The 23913-nt window shown below is 38.4% G+C and overlaps 1 protein-coding gene across 5 annotated transcripts in view; it reads right to left on the bottom strand.

Annotated features, from left to right (window-relative positions):
- The window catches only part of CBR4 (carbonyl reductase 4), a 136728-nt gene that overhangs the window by 82268 nt on the left and 30547 nt on the right, over positions 1-23913 (bottom strand). Inside the window, exon 5 of one of the 5 annotated variants that reach the window (XM_059374204.1) lies at positions 22470-22526. The exons of the other annotated variants lie outside the window; for them this stretch is intronic. Coding sequence (XP_059230187.1) covers positions 22513-22526 — 14 coding nt within the window. The 3' untranslated portion in view covers positions 22470-22512. The remainder of the gene's footprint in view (positions 1-22469; positions 22527-23913) is intronic. 5 annotated transcript variants of the gene reach the window in all.

Here is a 23913-nt window from a genome sequence, read left to right as displayed (position 1 = left end):
AAAAATAAAAGAAACAGAAGAGAGCTAAACCTTAGAGCCACAAGAGGGAAGAAGTTGGAAAATGGCTGCCACCAGGTGTCAGGCCTCCACTCTTGTGGGCTCTGCATGCTGCTCTCCTAGTCCAGCTGGCTAAAGCCACACAATTCAGTACACTCAAATGGGGCTTGAGAAAACCCAGCGTGGCCAATGGAGGCTGACCATACAAGACATACAGAGCAAGGTTTTAAGAGGTCACTTACAACCTTTCGTTATCAAAAAAGCATCACAGTATGCTTGGAGTCAAGAACTTTGAGTTGTAACATTACAGGCAAGGTGAACATGTAAATGGGGAACTAAACCAGGCCTCTGAGAATGCAACACTATTAAAATTTTCATACTCCCTTTTTCTTAGTAAATTTAAAAGTATTTATAGGACCTTCATGGGTTCACTCTCAATTTTAGTCTCTCAACCTTACATTTTAAGTTCGCATAATATTTTAAGTCCATCAACCACAAGAGATAGTTTAATTATGAATTTGGACTATATATATTTTTCACAAGTTGTTAATTATGCAAAAGAAAAAGTACACTGAAGAATTTAATAGGAAAAAAATGTTGACGATCATTCTTTTGGTGTTTATAAAATAAAGAATTGGGCAGGGTATTATTTAATGCCACTGTGCTGCTAACGTGCAATGGAATTTATGTGTATTCATTTACATTCCTATATGGTGTAGTCTCAAATGTTTGCTTATTGATTCTCATAAGTAGAGCCTGTCAAGCATACAAAACCAGAAAATTCATTATAAATACCTGTGCTGTTCAGAGCATGCAAAACGTAGATTTTACCTACAGTATGAGATACTGTCTTTATTCATACTGATTTTTTTTAAAGATTCTATTTATTTATTTGACAGAGGGAGAGACAGTGAGAAAGAGAGCACAAGCTGGGAGACACAAAGGGAGAAGGAGAAGCAGGCTTCCCACTGAGCAGGGAGCCTGATGCAGGGCTTGATACCAGGACCCCGGGATCATGACCTGAGCCGAAGGCAGACACTTGAAGTCTGAGCCACCCAGATGCCCCTATACTGATCTGTCCTTGATGTTAAATTTTTATCTAAAAATTTACTGTGCCTACTTCACAAAAAACTCCAATTTTATAACTGGAGTTTAAATATTTAAATTAACATGCTTTCACTAAATTCTATCTTTTGGTAAGTTTTTCTCAGAGCAGTAGTTCTTCAAGTGTGATCCACAGACCATCAGAAACTTACTGGAAATGCAAATGCTTGAACCCTCCAGCACACCCACTGAATTGGACTCTGGGCCGGGGTGGGGGTGGGGGTGTGTATCTAGCAATCTGAGACAGAGCAAAGTCTCCCGATGATCCTGGCACAGAAGCTATTCTTAAGAACCACGGTCTCAGGAAAATCAGAAATCCTAGTTCTCTCCCTGCTCAGTAGATTCTAAGAGCTGTTCTTCTTTGTTGCATTCTCAAAGAATCTGTGAGGTTAGTAAATAAATCATTTCCTTCGGAAAAGACAGTGGTATTTTCATGTGGTTCCTCAGAGCACCTAATGAGAACAGCAGACTAGTAAGATACCTATCTGTTCTCCACCAATGAGATATCTTGAAGAGAATTCAGGAACTTTATCTTAATTTGCTTAAGTACTACTTAAGTACCTTCAGCAGAGGCAGATTTACATTATCTGTAAGTAACCCTAACATATTATACATGTTCAGATTCTTCAGGATGCTAGATAGCAAGCACCAGAATCCTCCCCAATGTAGGAGAGAGGACTCTCTGATGAAGGAGGTAAATTCTCCCCATGAATGTCCATTCACCTCATGAAAATAACATACTATCACAAAATGTGAATAAGTTATAGAGAAACATCCATTTAAGTGGAACTGCTGGGATTTCCAATTCCAGATGGTACCTTAAACACACATTTTTAGCTCCACTATGTCCTAAAGCAACAAAAACACAACCCTCAAGAGTATGCTTGTCTGTTTCAGCATAAATCTTTGGACTTATGTGAAATAAGATAAAGAGAAGGGAGACAAGACCAATGCAAGAACACTGTGACAGTAGAAAATAGATGGAATCTGGGTCCTAACTTACAGCAGATTCAAAACTAAATTCTGGCTAGAATGAGAAAAACTAAACAACCCAATTTCCACGGCAGATGCCCAAAAAAGACTCTATATGGTACTTTTGGAAGTCAATATGATGGCAAGTTTAAAAGAGCAAGACTGTTTGAAAATATGTTTTAGAAGCAACTGGACTCTCTGATCCTATCCTTTGCACACAAGACTAGATGGCAAAACACAAGCTCTCTGGACTGGTCTGAGAGACAATCAGGCACCCATAATGATAGGATAACACTTAATGAGGAAACAAGTGAAAGTTTACAGCTTTCTTCCCCTTTTTCAGTTCCAGAATGCTGACAGCCAGTAGGCCAGACAAGTAAACTCTTCCTGGAGAATCAAGAGAAAACCAGCAGATATTCTGGTTTTCAAGGTAGGGTCCAAGAAAGCCTGAGAATCTCTAGATCCTCTAAGAGAGTAAGCAAGGTAACATTTTCAATGTTATTTGCCATTTTCACTCTCATTCTCTCAAAAGTGTCAAGTTTTCAAAGGCTATGCTAAGTGTGATACTGCAAGGTATTAAAAGCAGAAATGAATGTGAGTCCAGATGTCTTCTATTAAGCTAGATATTGAAAAGATTTACAAAAATATAAAATAGTGTCACTTCCAACTTTTTTGGTTTTGAAAATAACATTTCTCATAAAAATATTTATATTAACATGAAATGTGTTTACTGTTATTTTTGATGGATAAACATTTTTAAAATTCAGTTTTAATTTCTATCATGGTAAATACTAATAGATGTAAGCCACATAAACTAGTACTTTGAGGTCCTTAATCTCTTTAGCATGTAAAGGGGTCCCTAGACCAAATCATTTGAGAACACATGAGTTAAAAAAACTGACTTGGGGATTCTGCCAGTGAAAATGTCCACATCACCCCACAGTGAAGACCAGAGCCAACAGTGCCCACCAATGTACATAAAACTATTTATTTAAAAAAAAAATTTTAAACACTTTTAAAATAAAACACAGATACAAAAAATCCCACATAAAACAAATACATGGCTTAATGATTTATTTTAAGGTTAACACTCTTAAAACCACCATTTAGGTAAAAAAATGGAATTTTGCCACATGCCCCAAAAGCCCTCCACATGTCCTATAGATATTATAATTTAGTCTTGCCCCTATTGTTATTGTTTGTGGTAGAACAAACACAGCATAACATTTACTGTTTTAACCATTTTTAAATGCAAAGTTCAGTTTGCCCTACTTTTAAATTTAATATGCTTTTAAAGTCTCTCTTAAGCTACCGTTTTCCTCACTTGAGGAAATCAGGAATTTGAGGCTGTAGAGTGTTTTACAGACTGCATTTTGCCAAACGCTACTCATGGTGCAATTCAGTGTTTTCTTCTGTCCTTGGTATTTCCTGCAAATTATCAAATGGATCTGGAGGTAGATCAGATGTGAGTTCAATCTATTCTGCTTTTTAATATCCCACTATTCAGTATAAGAAAACTGCCAAAAATCACAAAAGATTTGAGGACAGTATCTAATATAAGGATCCAAAAAGTAAAGCAACCTGGAGAAAGAGTATCTAGAGCAGAAAATTTCTACGGTTAATAAGCTCAGGGGAAGAAGGGAAAACAATGAATCCAGGAAATAAGCACAAGATGCTATTAATAAGGAATATTCAGAAAATGAAAAGAAAATCTTAGGAACTAAAAATAAGCTGGAAAAATTAAAATGTGGTTTCTAGATAAAACTGGGGGAACGCACCCAGAAAGTAAGGCAAAAAAGAGAAAGAGAGATTGAAAGGGTCCACAAATGTATAAAGAAAGACCCATACCAAAGCACACCATAATAAAATCTTGCAACACTGCAGGCAAAGAGGTCTTGACTTTCAGAGGGAAATATATACACCAAAGAAACAAGTTTTATTTAAAACTTCTTAATATCAACACTGTATCACTTAGGACACTGGAGCAATTCCTTCAAAATTCTGAGGAAAAATGATTTCTAACCTAGTATACTACACTCAGTCAATTTAACGATTAGGAAAAATTAAAGACAAACAGTGAAGGTCTTGAAAATGTTATCTCCTATGCAACTTTTCTCAGGAAGTTACCTGAAGACATGTTCTACCAAAGACGTTATAAATCCAAAAAAGGAAGACAGGAGATCCATAGGGGATCCAATGGATAGGGGAAGCAAAGGGAATTTATAAGATGACACTGAGGGAAGATCCTCAGAAACAGCTAAGCAGCAAATCTAAAGAACAACCAGTGAAGACTGCAGCAGATCAGGAGACTAGAAAGATTTACTGATGGCATAAAACTGATCAATTACCAGTGTTTCAGCATATACAGTTGACCCTTGAACAACACAGGTTTCAACTGTGTGGGTTCACTTACACGCAGATTTTTTTTCTGATAAATACAATATGGAACTATAAATGTATTTCTCTTTTTATGATTTTCTTAATAACATTTTCATTTCTAGCTTACTTTATTGTAAGAATACAGTATATAATACATATATGAAATATGTGTTAATCAACTGCTTGCTATCAGTAAGGCTTCTGGTCAACTGTAGACGTTTAGGAGTTGAGTTTGGCGGAAGTCAAAAGTTTTACATGCATTTTTGACAGGATGGGTGGTGGGGGGAGGCCAGTACCCCTAAACCCCATGTTGTTCAAGGGTCAACTCTACTAACAGGATATTTATACAGTTGGGAAAGGTTTGGGATTAGTGATGGTTGAGAACACAGAAAACCAAACAAAAAAGGTTATCCATTCAAGGGAAAACAAAATATTGTGCAAGGAAAGAAAAGTAACCACCAAATACTAACATGGCTCAGCTAAGAATACTGTTTATGTAATTATAATAAGGTAACTGCTGATTATGATGTACTTATATTGGGAAATGGTGGAATGGGAAATGCACTTGCATGCAGCAGTGGTAGGGTGCTTGCTGCTCAAAGAGAGGAAATCCCCATCTTCTTAGTGGGAAGTTAATGCATAATGCCTTACTCTGTAAAAAAACAATAAACATTAATTACCAATAAGGAGGTTAATATCAAATGAATCAGAAATTAAAGTGATTCCCTCTGAGGAACAGAAAATGATTCTCAGTGTGTGATACATATAAAAACTAAATTTAAATAATGAACTATAAGAATGCTACTGCTGGAACTTTGGATGGTAGATACTCTTTCAAAGATGACAGAATGTATTTTATGCTATTTTGGTTTTCTCTTTGATTGCTTTCAGTTTGGAGCTTAGGTCATATTTCTCACTCACAAGACTAATACACTGTGTTCCTAGTTGTGAAAACCTGGAAAGCAAAGCGGGGCCACTGTGGAAGTATTCTGTAGGAAGATAGTCTCAGTCCTAGCCCCAGCCCACTCTCACTATGAAGTTAAGGCCCTGGGACACCCAATTTTGGAACTGACTTCATGTGCAGATGAACACTGCTGGAGACAGGCCATGGAGCCTGGGCCAACAGCATAAGAGTGGCCAGCTGTGGAACAGCATGTCCACAGGGATTAATCTGAGCTCAGTACAACAGAACCACAAGGAAAGGTAGGATTTAAATGAATCAGACTCTGAGAAACCACGGGAAAGTTGCATGATGGCTTGCCAGTTCCCTGATGACCTAAAGGCATAAATATTTATTTCTAACTGACCCCTTAACCAAAGGGAATAAAGTGATGTAAAGAATGCAAAAGGCACAGTAGACACTGATTTCAGAATAAGCTTCACTGAGTTACGCTCAGGGATAGAGGTCAAGGTTTACATTTTGTAAATAAACCAAAAATCATATTGCTCATAACCCATATGTTTCAGATCAAGATGAACAAACAGATAAATTTGCAAAACGGGACTTGAAAAATAAGGCTGAGAAGGTACATCAATAATAGTGGAAAATACTGAAGTACAAAAACATAATGCTTTGGAACCAGAAGAACTCCAGATACAATACACTAGTTGCACCAGAAGCACCAGAAATCCTATCAGGAGGAATGGAAATAACACTTAGTAAGCACCTACTATGTGTCAGGCACTGCACTGGTACATTTAATGCTGCTAATCCTTACAGCAATTCTAGGAACTGTTAATATCTTTACAGGTGAGGAAACAGGCTGAAAGGAGGAGTGTCATTTGCCAAAATTGGTCGACTATTTTCAGTTAGAAAGTGAACCCAGGGCCTTCCTGGACTCAAAAGCTTTATTTTTCCAATAATCTCAGTGTAAAGATAGGAAACCCCTGCTGAGGCCACGGCGTTAACGCTTATGAAAAGGGACTACAAATTAGAGACATGATACCCTTTTAGCAGGTGAGAAGAAGTTAGTATAAGATATCACTCAAAACACCTGTAAGATATCACTCAAAACACAAATGATTCCTATTGCACTCCTGGTGAGCACTGTAGGTATTAATTTCCCACAGATACTTAGATAAATATGTTAGCTAAAATAATTTAAAGATAGAGCATAGATTTCCATCACTCTCAGGAAGGAAGAAACAGCCTCTTCAGGATATATTCTGAACACCACATCAGCACCATTTATTTGAAACCTTGACAGCCCAGCTTTCTGAGGAAGAAATTAATACAAAACGCTTCTCTTCAAACTAAAATAAAAGAGACTTTACTGTTGAAGACAATTTAGAGGCTTCTAATTCAAAACTAACCACTTTGGTTGTTCTGGCAAATGTCATACTAGAAGACGTACATGACATGCTACTGCAGGACCTCTCATGCAAACAGAATTCTGTTCTCCAAAGAGTGCCCCAAGTTGCCCTCTCCCCCAAAATTCATACATTTACTCCCCCCAACTACCATCCTCCCTTTCTCTTTTATCAACTTTATTGAAGTATAAGTGATTCATTTAAAGTGTATAATTTAATTAATTCTGAAAATACATATACCCATAAAACTGTCACCACGATCAAGACACAAAATATTTCCATCACCCTTAGAAATATTCTGGTGCCTCTCTGTGGTCCATCCCTCCATCTACCTTCAGGCCCAGGCAATTACTCCGATGCTATCTGTCATTTGAGATGAGTTTATATTATCTAGGATTTTATATAACTAGATTTTCTAGGATTTTATATAACTAGATGTCCTCTTTGGGGTCTGTTTATTTCACTCAGCTTATTTTGCAATTCACCCATGAGTATCAGTAGTTGGTTCTTTGAGCTGCTGAGCAGTATTCTGTTATATGTATACCACTTATTGTTTATCCATTCTCTTATTAATGTATATATAGTGCTTACAATTTGGGTACTATAAATAAGGCTGCTATGAACAATAATGTACAAATCTTTGTGTGGACATATATTTTAATTATATTGGGAAAGTATCTGGGAGGAAAATGGCTGAGTTGTAAAGTATGTGTACGTTTAACTTTTTAAGATTCTACTAATAGCTTTTCATGGGACACCTGGGTGGCTCAGTCGGTTAAGTGTCCAACTGTTGGTTTCGGCTCAGGTCATGGTCTCGTGGTCATGGGATCCAGCCCCCACGGAGACTCTCTCTCTCCCTCTCTCCCTTCTATCTCCCTCTTCTCCCCCACTCATGCATGTGCGCGCTCTCTCTCTCTCTCCCTAAAATAAATAAATCTTTTTTTAAAATTAGGTAATACTAACAGTTTTTCAAAGGGTTTTTAACATTTAACATTCCCATTAGCCACATATGAAAGTTGTGATTGCTCTGTATACTCAACAATAGGTATTATCAGTCTTTTTCATTTTACTGTTCTAATACATATATAGTGATACCTCATTGTGCTTCAAAATGGGTTTTTCAAGATTTTATTTATTTGACAGAGAGAGACACAGCAAGAGGGAACAGAAGCAGGGGGAGTGGGAGAAGCAGGCTTCCCACCAAGCAGGGAGCCTGATGCAGGGCTCGATCCCAGGCACTGGAACCATGACCTGAGCTGAAGCCAGAGGCTTAACCACCTGAGCCACCCAGGCACCCCTCAATATGGTTTTAATTCGGATTTCCTGGATCACTTAAGCTACTGAGCAACTTTTCAGGTACTTACAGTCATTCATATAACTTCTTTTATGAAATGTCTGATCAAATCTTTTGGCCATTTTTTATTTGGTTGTCTTCTTTTTAGTTGTAACAGCTTATTAGATATTCTGAAAATAAGTCCTTTTTCATATATATATTGCAAATAGTTTCTCCTAGTCTCTGATCTACCTTTCATTTTCCTAATAGTATCTTCCAAGGCACAAAATTCATCATTTTGATAAAATCCAATTTACCATTTTTTTCTGTGAATTTTTGCCTTTTGTGTCCTAACTAATCTCTGACTACCTCAAGGTCACACAGTTTTATTCCTGTATTTTCTTCTAGAAGTTTTATAATTCTAGTTTTTATATTTACATCTTGTGCATTTCAAATTAACTTTTATGTATGGGGTGAAGTCGGGGTCAAGGTTCATTTTTCTGTATGACTATAAGATGTTACAACACCATTTGCTGGAAGACTTTCCCTTCTTCATTCAAAAGATTAGGCAACTTTGTCAAAAATCAACTGACCAGGGGTGTCTAGGTAGCTCAGTCATCGAGCATCTGCCTTTGGCTCAGGTCATGATTCCAGGGTTCTGGGATCAAGCCCCGCATCCAGCTCCCTGTTCAGTGTGAGGCCTGCTTCTCCTCTCCCACTACTTGCGTCACCTCTCTCACTGTCTCTCTGTCAAATAAATAAAACCCTAAAAAAAAAAAAAAATCAACTGACCATTCTTGAGTGGATTCACTCCTGGGTTCTTTTTTCAGTTCCACTGATCTATATTATATAACCATCTTTTCAGTAATACCACACTGTCTTGATTACAGTTGCATTGTAATTAATCTTGAAATGAGGTAGTAATTTCTTCAAATTTGCTCACCTTATATAAAACTGCTTTGACTAATCTAGGGTGTTTACATTTCCTTATAAATTTTAAAATCAGCTTATCAGTTTCTATGTTTGTAAAAAAAAAAAAAAAAACTGTTGGAATTTTTATTGAGAGTGGGACAAGACAGGGAGGCACTAGGAAGGTACCTCAAACAAACAACTAAAGATCATGCTATAGAGAGGAGTTTTCGAGTTCTGTTAAAAAGTTTAGGGGATAGAGGGGTGCCTGGGTGGCTCAGTGGTTAAGTGTCTGCCTTCAGCTCAGGTCATGATCCCAGGGTCCTGGGATCAACTCCCCATCAGGCTCCCTGCTTAGCAGGGCGCCTGCTTATCCCTCTCCCACTCACCCCTGCATGTGTTCCTTCTCTTGCGGTCTGTCAAATAAAAAGTTTAAGGGATAGAATCTTAATGGATATATATCAAAGTAAACAAATATAAAACAAAGCGATTATTAACTCCAGAAAATCCTCCAAAAATGAGAATGGGAAAAAACATAATTATAGAATCCTCCATGCCTCAACTTTGTAGAAGATAATATTCTCACATGGCCCTCAACACTATCTGGCAATTATACTACTGTCCTCTAAACATCTCACTTTCTCATTCTCCATGATGACAGATTCAAACCTCTACTCTCCTCAAACGCCAATGCCCCTCTTGGAGGTGAGGGTAGAGTGTCTCACAATCTCTACAGAAAAAACAAAAACACCATCTGAGGCTGACAGTCATGAATTTCGCATAAAGCCAATTTTTCGTTTTACTTGATTTCCTAATACAGCCTTTAGCTCTTCCACTATTAGCACAGAGAAAGCCAAGAGCTGTTCATGTAAATTTATGATTTGCCAGACAGATGCAATAAAACTACAAAGGGGCAAAGGAACGTAGGGCATTGTCAACGAACATGTTGTCCTTAATATAGTGGATCATGAAGTTCTGCTAGATTTCCAGACAATCAAGGTCCCTTTGGACTACATTGTAACAGGGAAGTGGATCTAGGGCATGATAAAAAAATGCGTACTTTGTCCATTCTAAGTGTGTGTGAGCTGCTTCTGATCCCCCTTCCTGATAGAGGAGGTGTTCATTCTCCATTATCAATACCTGTATATGAAGTGCCACAGACCATGTTGCTCTACTGTAGTAAGAACATCTTATCTGATATAGCAACTGTGGTCAGGAAATTGCTTGGTTAAATGTGTAACAGTTCACCATCACCTACCATCAGTCGTCTGTGGGGGAAATCTCATTAATTAAATGGGAGTATGACAGCAATCACCACCCTCAACCATTAAGTCTTTAAGACTAACATTAATCTCTACCATTCAGTGGGGATACGTTATTGCTTCTGATTTACATTTTTGTGCAACAGTTCCAGTAGTTTCCACCTGTCCTTTCCTACTACAAGGGCTCTTATTCCATAGGTTAAACATGATGGTGTTGCCAATTACTAAATATATCCATGCTGATTACACATTCAGGAGCAGGGAAAATGACCACACAGTGAGTCTAGAGATATAGTGAGCACAGCTGCGAGACAGACTTGAGCCAGGACTCCATTTATCACCTGGCTTCCACATGCCCCCCATATTCAGATGAGAATCATTATGGAGTCTCAGATCCCCTGGTAGCAATATTAGCTTGACCTAGTTTCCAATAATTCTTTAAAGATCTGGAAAGATCTCTCTCTCCAGTGGACTGTTAAAATGTCCACACTACCCAAAGCAATCTGCAAATTCAATGCATCCCTATTAAAATTCCAGTGGCATTTCTCCCCAGAAACAGAACAATCTTAAAATTAGTACAGAACCATAATAGACCCCAAGTAGCCAAAGCAATCTTGAAAAGGAAGAACAAACCTAAAGGGATCATGCTCCCTGACTACAAAGGTACAGTAAGCCACAGTATTATATCAGTGCAAAAAACAGACACAAAGTTCAATGGAACATTACTGAGAACCCAGAAAGAAACCCAGAAATGAAAACACACAAATATGGTCAATTAATTTATGACAAAGGAGTCAATAAATACAACAGGGAAAGGACAATATCTTCAATAAACGGAGTTCAGAAAATCAGATAGCCACATGCCAAAAAAAAAAAAAAGAAAAAGAAAAAGAAAAAAGAAAGAAACTGGATCACTATCTTACACCATATATGAAAATTAACTCAGGATTGGAGACCTGAATGTAAGATCTGAAATCATAAAACTGCTAGAAAAAAGCACAGGTGGTAAGCTCCTTGACCTTTGTCCTTGATGATTCTTTGGATCTCACACCAAAATCGAAGGCAATAAAAGCAAAACTAAGCAAGTAGGACTACTAAAAATTTTCTGTACAGTGAAGGAAGCCATCAGCAAAATGATAAGGCAACCTACCAAAGAGAAGGAAATATTTGCAAGTCATGTATCTGATTATATATATATATAAAATATAAAAAACTTACATTAAAGAAACCCAATGCAACTCAATAGTTAGAAAAACCAAACATTCTGATTAAAAAGTGGGCAGAGGGACACCTGGGTGGCTCAGTGGGTTAAAGCCTCTGCCTTCAACTCAGGTCATGATCCCAGGATCCTGGGATCGAGCCCCATGTCAGGCTCTCTGCTCCGCGGGAAGCCTGCTTCCTCCTCTCTCTCTGCCTGCCTCTCTGCCTACTTATGACTCTGTCAAATAAATAATAAAATAAAAATATTTTTTAAAAAATGGGCAGAGGGGCGCCTGGGTGGCTCAGTGGGTTAAAGCCTCTGCCTTCGGCTCAGGTCATGATCCCCGTCCTGGGATCGAGCCCCACATCGGGCTCTCTCCTCTGCGGAGAGCCTGCTTCCTCCTCTCTCTCTCTGCCTGCCTCTCTGCCTACTTGTGATCTCTGTCTGTCAAATAAATAAATAAAATCTTTAAAAAAATAAATAAATAAATAATGGGCAGAGAACCTGAACGGATACTTTTCAAAAAAAAAAAAATACAGATGATCAACATATACCTAAAAAGGTGTTCAATATGACTAATCATGAGGGAAATGCAAATCAAAACTAAAGGAGATACCATCTCATACCTGTCCAAATGGCTATTATCAAAAACAAAACAAACGAACAAACAAAAAACCCAAGAAATAACAAGTGTTGGTGAAGATATGGAGAAAAGGAAAGCCTGTGCACTGCTGGTGGGAATATAAATTGGTGCACCACTACAGTAAACAAGAGGAGGTTCTTCAACAAAAAACTTAAAATAGCACTATAACATGATTCAGCAATTCCACCTTTGGGTATTTGTCTGAACAAAATGGAAACACTAACTCCCTAGTGGGCATTACCCTAAGAACATAAATTCCCAGGCACTTCTAACGTTTTGGGCAGGCAGGCAAAGAATATTCTGGCAGTGCTAGGACAGCCTGTCAATGAAAAGAAAAAGGTGGTGACTACTGGGAATGAGAGCTAGCAGGACCAATATGCACAAATAGGGTAAAGGATTCCAAAGTGATATGGATGGAGCTCTGACAGCTTCTGCTACATATATGTGTACATATGCAACAGTTCCTTTTGGATCAACAATAGGGCTATACGGTATGTGTGTGTGTGTGTGTGTTCAACTTTACTAGTAATGTCTATCTAGTTCTCAAATTGTGTACCAATTAATACTCATTTCAGCACATCATATTTAAGAGGGGCTTCTGACTTCTATCCTTTACAACTTTGCAAATGAAATTATGGTCCACAGAGCATCAGCATAGGCATCACTTAGACCTTTGTTAGAAAGCCAGTATATCAAGGCCCACTCCAGATCTGCTAACCCAGAATATACATTTTTCAAAGATCTTTAAGTAATTCAAATTAAAGTTTGAGAAGTCCTGCTCTATCACTTAGTATTATCTGACTCATTAATTTTTGCTACTCAACTGTCAAACGAAGTCTCACTTTGGTCTTGAGTTGTACATCCTTTATTAGTTTCAGCATACATTCAACATACATTGACTATGTGTTTCCTCTTCCATAAAATGCCTGTTCTGTGCCTTTTGCACCTTTTCTTACTGGGTTATTCTTCCTGATTTATTATTCACTTTATATTCTGGATACTGACTGTTCTGGAAGTAATCTCTGCATTTAATGTGAAGTAAACACAAAATTTCAATTTTCTTCCCCACTTGTTTTTGGATTCTGCACCCATCGATCCACAAAAATAATTCTAAGTAACCAATCATTTCCATATAATTAATCCATCTTTTTGCCCCTTACTTAACATGTTTAGCACACTGATACTCAGGACTCCCTCCTTCAAGAAAATGTTCTTTCAGTGGCTTCAGTGGCTTTCCACAATCTTCTCCTCATTTCCTGCCTACCACTCTGACTAGTTCTTCTCACTATTCTCTTGCAAGCTCATCTATCTCAAACAGGTGAGGAAATGCCAATGTTACTCAAGTCTTCATCCTACGTTCACACTTAGAACAGTGCCTAGCACGTGGTAAGTAGTATCCAAGTATCTGGAAATATCATCATCACATTCTCACCCTAAACTCTCTACATGGGCAATCTCTTCCATTCCTTTAATTACCATTTATACAGAGATGATCTATAGTGTATCTTTTGTCCACATTTCCCCTTGGAGCTCCTGATTTATGTGTACTTGATGTCTCCTTCAGCATGTTTAAAATTAAACTCGTGATTTTCCCTTCCCTCCCTCCACAAAACTTGGTCTTACTCAGTAGTTTCTGTGAACACCATCACTCATGCAGGTTTATAAATCAGAAATGCATGTTTCCTATATTCAATCCACTGCCAAGTACTGATGATTTTCAACACTGACCACTTACCTCCATTTTGATTCCCACTACCTCTAAATTCAACCTTCTATTATCTCTCACTTGGACTACCCCAAATGTAGGTCTTCTTGCACTATTTTCTTTTTGTTTCCTCCATACTAAAGCCAGCTTCAGCTTTTCAAAATGCTTCATGTTTCTACTTATAATCCTTCAGTGGCTCTTAGGATAAAGTGCAAAACATTTAACATGGGTCAAAGATCTGACTAGATTTATAGCCTCTTCTCTCACCAACCCCTCCCCTTTGCTCTGCATTCCAGAAATCATAGCCTTTCAATCCCTGACTCACCATGCTCCCTCTCACCAAAAAGATTTTTACATATGCTGTTCCTTCTGAATGGAAGGTTTAATTTTAGTTCAACCATCTCTGCCTCAGAGAAGCCATTCCTAAACTTCCACAATAGGTCAAATTCCCCAGTAGGATGGTTCAGGAGTAATAAGAACTTCTCGTTCTTGCAGTGCTCCTCTCGGTTGCAATATTGTATGTGTGTGATTGTTTAAGGTGTGCTTGCCCTCCACCCTAACCCCATTAGTCTGTGAGCTCCAAGAAACCAGGATTCATTTATTTCTGTTTTTCTCACCATTGTACCTCTCATGACTAATAGGATCTGGTACATACTCAAGGAAGTAATACTTCATTACTTAATGAAGTAATGAACACTGAATCACTGAAAACTTTTCTTTCTAAAGTATTTCTACATTTTCTTGACTTTATTATACACATAGAAGAATTTCCAGAAATGGGTTTCCTGACATATGTTTAAAATTTGGGGGGGGGGGGCTTTTTCTGGTCCAAGATGGCAATGCAGGAACTCACCAGAACTCACCTCCTCCATGGGTACAACAAATCTATACCAATATACAGAGCAATTCCTCCTGAAGAACTGAGGGTTGACTGAACAACTTCTGCATAACAAAAGATAGAGACCACACAGAATGGCAAGAGGAGACACAGGACACAGTAATTAACTAATAATCACCCCCTCCAACATTGCAAACTCCAGTTGGGGCCATGGTTATAATATTAAGGAACTGTGAACAGACTCATCTGCCCTGGGTCACAGAAAAAAGGCCACAGTTTAAAAGGGCAAGTAGAATATAAAAAGCTAGGCCTAGAACCCTGCCAAATGGCAGGGGAGTTGCTGGAACTCTCTCTGGACAGAAGGGGCTGGCAGGTGCCCCAGTTTACATTCCTCCCCACCCACCCACCTTATAGCACAAGGTCCAGATGTCACAGGTGGCCTACTGCCTGAGCAAGCCCTAGGCACAAAACCCATACCAGTCCAAGATAATCTGGGGCACGGAGGCGGAGGGGGTGGGGAGGAGAAGGGGCGGGGAAGCTGTGGTTTAAAAGGACAACTAGAATATGGAAGAACTTCCCTGGAACCCTGCCAAGTGGCAGCAGACTACTGCATCTCTCTCCAGGACAGAAGGCCTAGCAAGCACTACAGTTTACTTTCCCCTCCACCCCAATAACATGGACATGAACAAGAGTCTATGCACCCTAGGCAGCCTACTACCTCAGCAAGCTCTGAGCCTCTGGCCCACACCAGCCCAAGCCATCCCACTAAGGTGGCCTCAGCAGTGTGCACATCAGGACACTACTGGCCAGCACACACCACAGCTCCAGCCATCTCACCTAGAAGACACAGGCCAAAGCACCCTAGAACATTTCAGGCCTGCACCACTTTGGCTCCAGACAACCTGCACAGGCAACCCTGGCACACAGCACTACCTGCATTGGCTCCAGCTGTCCCAGAGCATCATGGCCCACAACCATTTCAGCTACAGATGTCCTACAGGGACACCCTTATGCAGAGCATCTTAGACCTTACCCATCCATGCCCCGCCTCACAACCAGCCACCCTGCCAGATCATGCCCTATCCAGAGTGCCCCAGAACTCCCCAACTCATGCCCAATTCAGCTCCAGCTGCCTCACCAGGGTGTCATATAAAAGAAGTGCCCTGGAACCAATGTGTACTTTGTCTTGGTTCCAGACACCTTGCCTGGGTGCCCCTGCACAGAGGACTCCAGGACACCCACTTCAGCTTCAGCTATCCTATCAAAGTGCCCCGAATGGAGAGAGCCCCAGGACTCCCTGGCTTAATACTAACTTCAGTTTCAGTTTTTCTGCTACAGCATCCTCTGCACAGAGAGCCCTGGGACCACCCTGGCTCACATCAACTTCAGCTCCTGCCATCTCAGCAGGGCAGACCCAGTCCATGCCAGTCACAGCTTGCCAACCAACCTAAGTCACCAAGTATACACAGTCTACATAAAGGATGATATACATAAGACCATTCCTTAAACATTAGGAGAAGTAGCTATTCTGCCTAATTCACAGAAACAAACACAGAAAGTCACGCAATACAAGGAGACAGAGGAATATGTTCCAAATGACAGAACAAGACAAAAAAGTAAAAAAAAAAAAACCTAAATAAAAAAGTTAAGAAATACACCTAATAAAGACTTTAAAGAAATGATCATAAAGATCCTCACCAGACTAGACAGAAGAGTGGATGAACTCACTTATAATATCAACACAGACAAAGAAAATATTTTTTACAATCAGAATTGAAGAATGTTAAGTAAAATAAAAAATATACTAGGGGGAATCAACACTAAAATATGCAGAAGAACAGATCAGCTATCTGGCAGACTGGGTAATGTAAAGCACCCAAACTAAACAGCAAAAAAAGCAAATAAAAGCAAAACAAAGCAAAGAGAATAAGAGATCTCTTAGATAACATCAAGCAAAAAAAAACCTTCACATTATAGGGGTGCCAGAATAAGGAGAGAGAAAGAGAGAGAGACAAAGGAGCAGAAAAATTATTTGAAGAAATAATAGCTGAAAACTTCCCTAACCTGGAAGGAAACACACACCCAGATTCAGGAAGCACAGAGTTTCAAACAAGCTGAACCCAAGGAGAGCCACACCATGACACATCATAATTAAAATGTCCAAGATTAAAGAGGGAATTTTAAAAGCAGCAAGAGAGAAGCATATAGTTATGAACAATGGAAATCAAATAAGGCTTTACGCTGATGTTTCACCAAAAACCCTGCAGCCAGAAGGGAGTGCCATGATATACACAAAGTGATGAAAAGAAAAAACCTACAACCAAGAATATTCTACCCAGCAAGATTATCATTCAGAACTGAAGGACAGATACAGGGTTTCCCAGAAAAACAGAAGTTAAAGGAATTCATCACCACTAACCCAGCCTTATAAGAAATGTTAAAGGCACTTCTTTAAAAAGAGAAGAAAAAAGAAAAAGAAAAAGAGAAAGCCATAATTCAAAGTAAGAAAATTGTTCATGTCAAGTATGATAACACATACATAAAATACAGAGGAAATAAAAAAAATTTCTTTTAGAATGTGTTTGAACTATCAAACTTACTATAGACTACTATAGTATCAACTTACAATAGTAAGTGACTATCAACTTACTATAGACTACTATATATATTTAGTATGTTATAATACAAACCTCATGGTAACTACAAATGCAAAGCCTGTAATAGATACACACACAAAAAAGAACGCATAACACTAAAGAAAAACATCAATCACATGGAAAGAGGGTAAGAAAAGAACAAACAGAGAACCACAAAAATAAGAAAAAAATTAACAAAACTTCATAAGTACATACCTACAGATAATTTCTTTATATGTGTATGGTCTAAACACTCCAATCAAAAGACACAGGAAGGCAGATTGAAGGGGGAAAAAAATAGGAACCACATATATGCTGCCTACAAGAGACATCAGGTCTAAAGACACATACAAACTGAAAATTAAGAGGACAGAAAAGATAGTGCATTCAAAGGGAAGAAGAAAAAAAAAGCCAGGGTAGCAGGACTTGTTACCAACAAAATAGAATTTAAATCAAAGACTATAACATGAGACAAAGAAATGTCCCATGCCCCTAAAATGATAAAGGAATCAGTCCAACAAGAGAATATTACAATTGAAAATATCTATGAAACCAACATCAGAGTACCTAAATACATAAAGCAAATATTAACAGACTATTAAGAGAAAAAATAAAAGAAATACAGTAATAGTAGAGGACTTTAACATTCCATTTACATAAGTGAACAGATCATCCAGGCAGAAAATCAATATAGAAAAAGGGTCTTTGAACAACACATTAGACCACATGAACTTAATATAACCAACCTTCAATTCAAAAACAATAGAAAACACGTTCTCTTCAAATGCACATGGAATTCTCCAGAATCACATGTTAAGTAACAAAGCTTAATAAATTTAAAAAGACTAAAGTCATATCATGCATCTTTTCTAACCACAATGGTATGAAACTAGAAATCAATCACAAGGAAAAAAAAATAGAAAAGCACTAACATGCAGAAGCTAAATAACATGCTACAAAACAATGAATGAATCAGACAACAAATCAAAGAGGAAATAAAAAAAATACACAGAGACAAATTAAAATAGAAATATTATGGTCTAAAATCTTTGGGATGCAGCAAAAGCAATTCCAACAGTAAATTTATAGTGATAGAGGCCTACCTCAAGGAACAAGAAAAATCTTAAACAATTTAACTTTACACCAAATGAATTAGAAAAAGAGAAACAAAGCTCAAATTTAGTAGAAGGAAAGAAAAATAAAGCTCAGAAAAGAAATAAATGAAACAGAGACAAAAACAAACAAACAAAAACCCAAAAAAGATCAATGAAACCAAGAGCTGCTGCTTTGAAAAGATAAAGAAAATTGATAAACCTTAAGCCAATAAAGGGAAAAAAGAGAGAACCTGAATACATATAATTAAAAAGGAAAGAAAAGAAATAACTACCAACACCACAGAAATACAGGAGTTATAAGAGACTACTATAAAAAATTATATGCCAACAAAGTGGATAATGGAGAAGAAATGGATAAATTCCTAGAATATTCTAAAACAAAATCAGGAGAAGATAGAAAACCTGAACATCCAAATTACTAGGAACAAAAATGAACCAGTAAGCCAAAAACTCCCAAAAAAACAAGAGTCCATGGCCAGATGGATTCACAGGTTAATATTATTAAACAATTAAAAAAAGAGTTGGGGGGAAGGGGACCTGGGTGGCTGAGTCAGTTAAGTGGTCAACTCTTCATTTTGGCTCAGGTTATTATCTTGGGATCCTGAGACTGAGATCCACATTGAGCTGTGTGCTCAGCAGGAAGTCTGCATGAGGATTCTCTCTCCCTCTCCCTTGCCCCTCCCCTTGCTTGAGCTCTCCTTCCCTAAAATAAGTAAATAAAACAAACCTTTAAAAGAAAATACAGTTGATACCTATTCTTAAACTATTCTAAAAAGCAGAAAAGGAGGTTTCCAAATGTATTCTATGAGGCCAGCATTATCCTGATGCCAAAACCAGACAAGAACACTGCAAAAAAGAAAACTACAGGCCAATATCCCTGGTAAACATACATGCAAACATCCTCAACAAAATATTAGCAAATTGCATTCAAAAATACATTATAGGATCACTCACCATGATCAAGTGGGATTTACTCCAGGGATGCAAGGCTGGTTCAATATTCATATGTCAATTAATGTAATATACTGCATTAACCAAATGAAGGATAAAAATCATGACCATCTCAAGTAGCTCCATGAAGTAGAAGATGATGGCTGAGTATGAGGACCCTAGGCTCACCTCATACCATGAATACAAGTAGATGCTATCAAATCATCCAAAATTCCCCAGAAATTGACATGAAGACCAGAAGAACAAACCCCACAACTAAAGACAGAGAAGTCACATCAAAGAGGCCAGGAGTGCAGTGATGCTGAATGGGAGAGATAAAGATAGCAGCCACAGAGGTGGGGAGGGAATTGTGGTCACAGAGGAAGGCAAGAGACAGACTAATATATAGGGGAGTGCAAAGGGAAGACAAATCCCAAGAGCAATTGGCTTAGAACTTGAGAGAGCCCAAACTCCATGAGTTCTTGCAACCAATAGGGCTTAAAGCCAAGAGTTTTAAAGGTCACCATGCTTGGCTATGGGAGAACTTACAGGCACTGGGGCTGCTCCTAGAGAAAAGCAGGGCAAACAGCCTGTGAATGTAGAGCATTAAAAAAAGAGTGATCTGAAGAGTGCCTGGGCACACAATGAGGAGGTTACTTGCTCATCTCAGAAGCTTATCCCACCAGAGGCAACATTCACAGAGAGACCCCTCTGGGAATAAAGGAACTGGCAGGCACCATTTCCATTCCCCAACCCTAAGCATAAACACAGAGCAACCTGCAGGAACCAGAAGCACAAACACTTGCTACCTAACTTGCTTAAACCAAACCCCAAACCCCATACTCTGGTGGAACTACCCTTCTGGGTCTAACTTGCCTCAGTCCCAGCACAGCAGGCCTCCACCCCTAAAAGACAGGCCCAAAGCCCTGCCCACATCCTGTCTCCCAACCGGGGCATTTTGCATGGCCTTGGTCCTGAAGGAGGTGATGACAGGTCTCATTCCACAAGCAGACCAGAGAACACCTAGTTAAATAAAGCACACCACATTCAGGCCAGGGATCAAACAAGGCCCAGAGAAGGCAAAGAGAACCTCTGCAGATGACCAGCCTGAAGGATAAAGTGGTGACAACACAACAGCAGAGCATATGCAACACACACTGGCGACACTCCTGGAAGTGCCAGGCCCTGGGGAACAGGGGACACTACACAACAAGTCATTCCAGGATGTCTTCTTCATAAAGCATTACATTCAAGAAAAGGAAACACCCTGACTTTCCTAACACAGAGACAAGCATAGAGACTTACACAAAATGAAAAGACAGAGGAATTTCTCCCAGATGAAAAAAGGACAAGGCCATGGCCAGATATACAAGCAAAACAGATATAAATAACATGTCTAATGGAGAATTTAAAGCAGTAATCATAAGGATATTCACTGGACTTGAGAGAGTGGAGAACATCACAGACCATTTACACAGGGATAAGGAATAACACAGAGACAGAGGGCTCAATAAATAAAATGAGAAACACACTTGGTGGAATGAACAGCAGGCTGGAAGACGCAAAGGGATGAATTAATGACCTAGAAGACAGAGCAGTGGAAAGTAATCAAGGTGAACAAAGAGAAAAAAGAATCATGTAAAACAAGAATAGGGAACTCAGTGAATCCGTGAAACATAATAACAGTATTCTAGGAGCCTCAGAAGAAGAGAGAGGAAAGAGCAGAGAATTTATTTGAAGAAATAATAGCTAAAAATTTTCCTAATCTGGAGAAGGAAACAGATATACAGATCCAGGAGGCACAGAGAAACCTCAACAAAATCAATAAAAGCAGATCCACATCAAGACATATTATTGTCATTAGAATGGCAAAACATAGTGATAAAGGAAAAATATTAAAAAGACGCAAGAGAAAAGAAAACAGCTACACACAAAGGAAACCCCAGTAAGTTATCAGGGGATTTTTCAGCAGAAACTTTCTGAGCTGGAAAGGAGTGGCATGTCATATTCAAAGTGCTGAATGGGAAAAATCTGTAGCCATGAATATTCTTATCCAGCAAGGCTAACATTCAGAAGAGTAGGAGAGAGAAAGAGTTTCCCAGACAAACAAAAACTAAAGGAATTTATGACCACTAAACCAGCCCTCCATGAAATATTACAGGGGGCTCTTAAAGTGGAAAGGAAAGATGAAAAATCACAGTATGAAGGGAGGAAACACAAAAGCAATAAAAATTAGTATTTCTGTAAAACATCAATCAAGGAACTCACAGAATAAAAGTACATAAATATGGCACCATATACCTAAAATGAGTGGAGTAAGAATGGGTTCAAACTTAAATGACCATCAAATTGATATAGACTGTGATATGCAGCAAATGTTATATACAAAACCAATGGTAACTATAAAGCAAAAACCATTAATAAATATGCAAAGGATCCAAATGTATCACCAAAGAAAACCAGCAAACCATGAAAGACAGAAAGGCAAGAAATCATCAGAGAAGAGCTTTAGAAATAACCATAAAACAAGTAATAAAATGACAATAAATATATACTATCAATAATTACTAAGAGTGTAAATGGATTAAACATTTCAATCAAAGACATGGGCTGACATAGTGGATGAAAAAACCCAATACTCATCTATATGCTGCCTACAAAAGACTCATTTCAGACCTAAAGACATTTGTTGATTAAAAGTGAGGGGATGGAGAAACATCTATCATGCAAATGGATATCAAAAGAAAGACAAAGTAGGAATACTTATATGAGACACAAGGAAACAAAACAAAGACTTTAACAAGAGACAAAGGACACTATATAATAATAAAGGGAATAATCTAACAAGATATAACAACTGTAAATATTTGTGCACCCAATGTGGGAGCACCCAAAAAAAATAAAACAGTTAACAACAAATATAAAGGAACTAATGGGCAATAATAAAATAGTAAGGGACATTAACACCCCACTTACATTGATGGACAGATTATCTAAACAGAAAATCAACACTGAAAAAATGGTTTTGAAGAACACACTGGAACATACGGATTTAACAGACATATACAGAACATTCCATCCTAAAACAGCAGAAAACACATTTTTTTTCAAGTGCACATGGAACATTTTTCAGAATAGATCACATATTAGGCAACAAAACAAGCCTCAACAAATTAAAGAAGATCAAAGTCATACCATGCATTTTTTCTGACCACAATGCAATGAAACTAGAAGTCGATCACAAGAAAAAACCTGAAAAGAACACAAATACATGAAGGTTAAGTAACATGCTACTAAACAATGAATGGACCAAACAGAAATAAGAAATAAAAAAGTACAAATAAAAATTAAAACACAAAGGTTCAGAAGCCCAGGTGGCTCAGTTGGTTAAGTGTCTGCCTTTGACTCAGGTCATGCATGATCTCAGGGTCCTGGGATCTAGTCCTGCATTGGGCTGCTTGCTCAGTGGGGAGCCTGCTTCTCCCTCTGCCCCTGCCTGTCACTCCCCCTGCTTGTGCTCTCATGCTCACTCGCTCTCTCTCTCTCTCTCTTTCTGATAAATAAGTAAGTAAATAAAATCTTTAGAAAACTCAAAGGTTAAAAACTTTTGGGATGCAGCAGAAGCAATCCTAAGAGGGAAGTTTATACCAATACAGGTCTACCTCGAGAAGCAAGAAAAATCTTGAACAACCTAACCTTTCACCTAAAGGAGCTAGGAAAAAAAAAAATCTAAAACCAGCAGAAAGAAGAAAATAATTAAGATTAAAGCAGAAATAAATGATACAAAAACTAAAAAAAAAAAAAAGATTTATGAAACCAGGATTTGGGTTCTGTGGGGGGAAAAAACATAAAATAAAACTGATAAATTGTAGCCAGAGTCATTAAGAAAAAAGGAGAAAAGACCCAAATAAATAAAATCACAAATGAGAGAAGGGAAATAATACCACACTAATACAATTACAAGAAAATATTGTGAAATATTATATGCCTAGAAGAAATGCATAAATTCCTAGAAATAAAACCTACTGAGGGGTGCCTGGGTGGCTCAGTGGTTTGGGCTGCTGCCTTCGGCTCGGGTCATGATCTCAGGGTCCTGGGATCGAGCCCCGTATTGGGCTCTCTGCTCCGCAGGAAGCCTGCTTCCCTCTCTCTCTCTCTCTCTCTCTGCCTGCCTCTCTGCCTACTTGTGATCCCTGTCCAATAAATAAATAAAATCTTTAAAAAAACAAAAACAAACAAACAAAAAACCTACTGAAACTGAAACAGGACTAAATAGAAAATTTGAACAGACTGGTTACCAGAAAAAAAATTGAGTCAGTAATCAAAAAACTCCCAACAAACAAAAGTCCAATAGCAGATGAATTCTACCAAAATTTAAAGAAAATTTAATACTTATTCCATTATTCTCAAATAATTCCGAAAAATAGAAAATGAAGGAAAACTTCCAAATTCATTCTATGAGGCCAGCATTACCCTGATACCAAAGCCAGAGAAAGAAACCACACACAAGGGACGCCTGGGTGGCTCAGTTGGTTGGACGACTGCCTTCGGCTCAGGTCATGATCCTGGAGTCCCGGGATCGAGTCCCGCATCAGGCTCCCAGCTCCATGGGGAGTCTGCTTCTCCCTCTGACCTTCTC

Source organism: Mustela nigripes, chromosome 1 (assembly GCF_022355385.1).
Source record: "Mustela nigripes isolate SB6536 chromosome 1, MUSNIG.SB6536, whole genome shotgun sequence".
Lineage (NCBI taxonomy): Eukaryota > Metazoa > Chordata > Mammalia > Carnivora > Mustelidae > Mustela > Mustela nigripes.
This window is presented reverse-complemented; position numbering and strand designations above follow the sequence as displayed.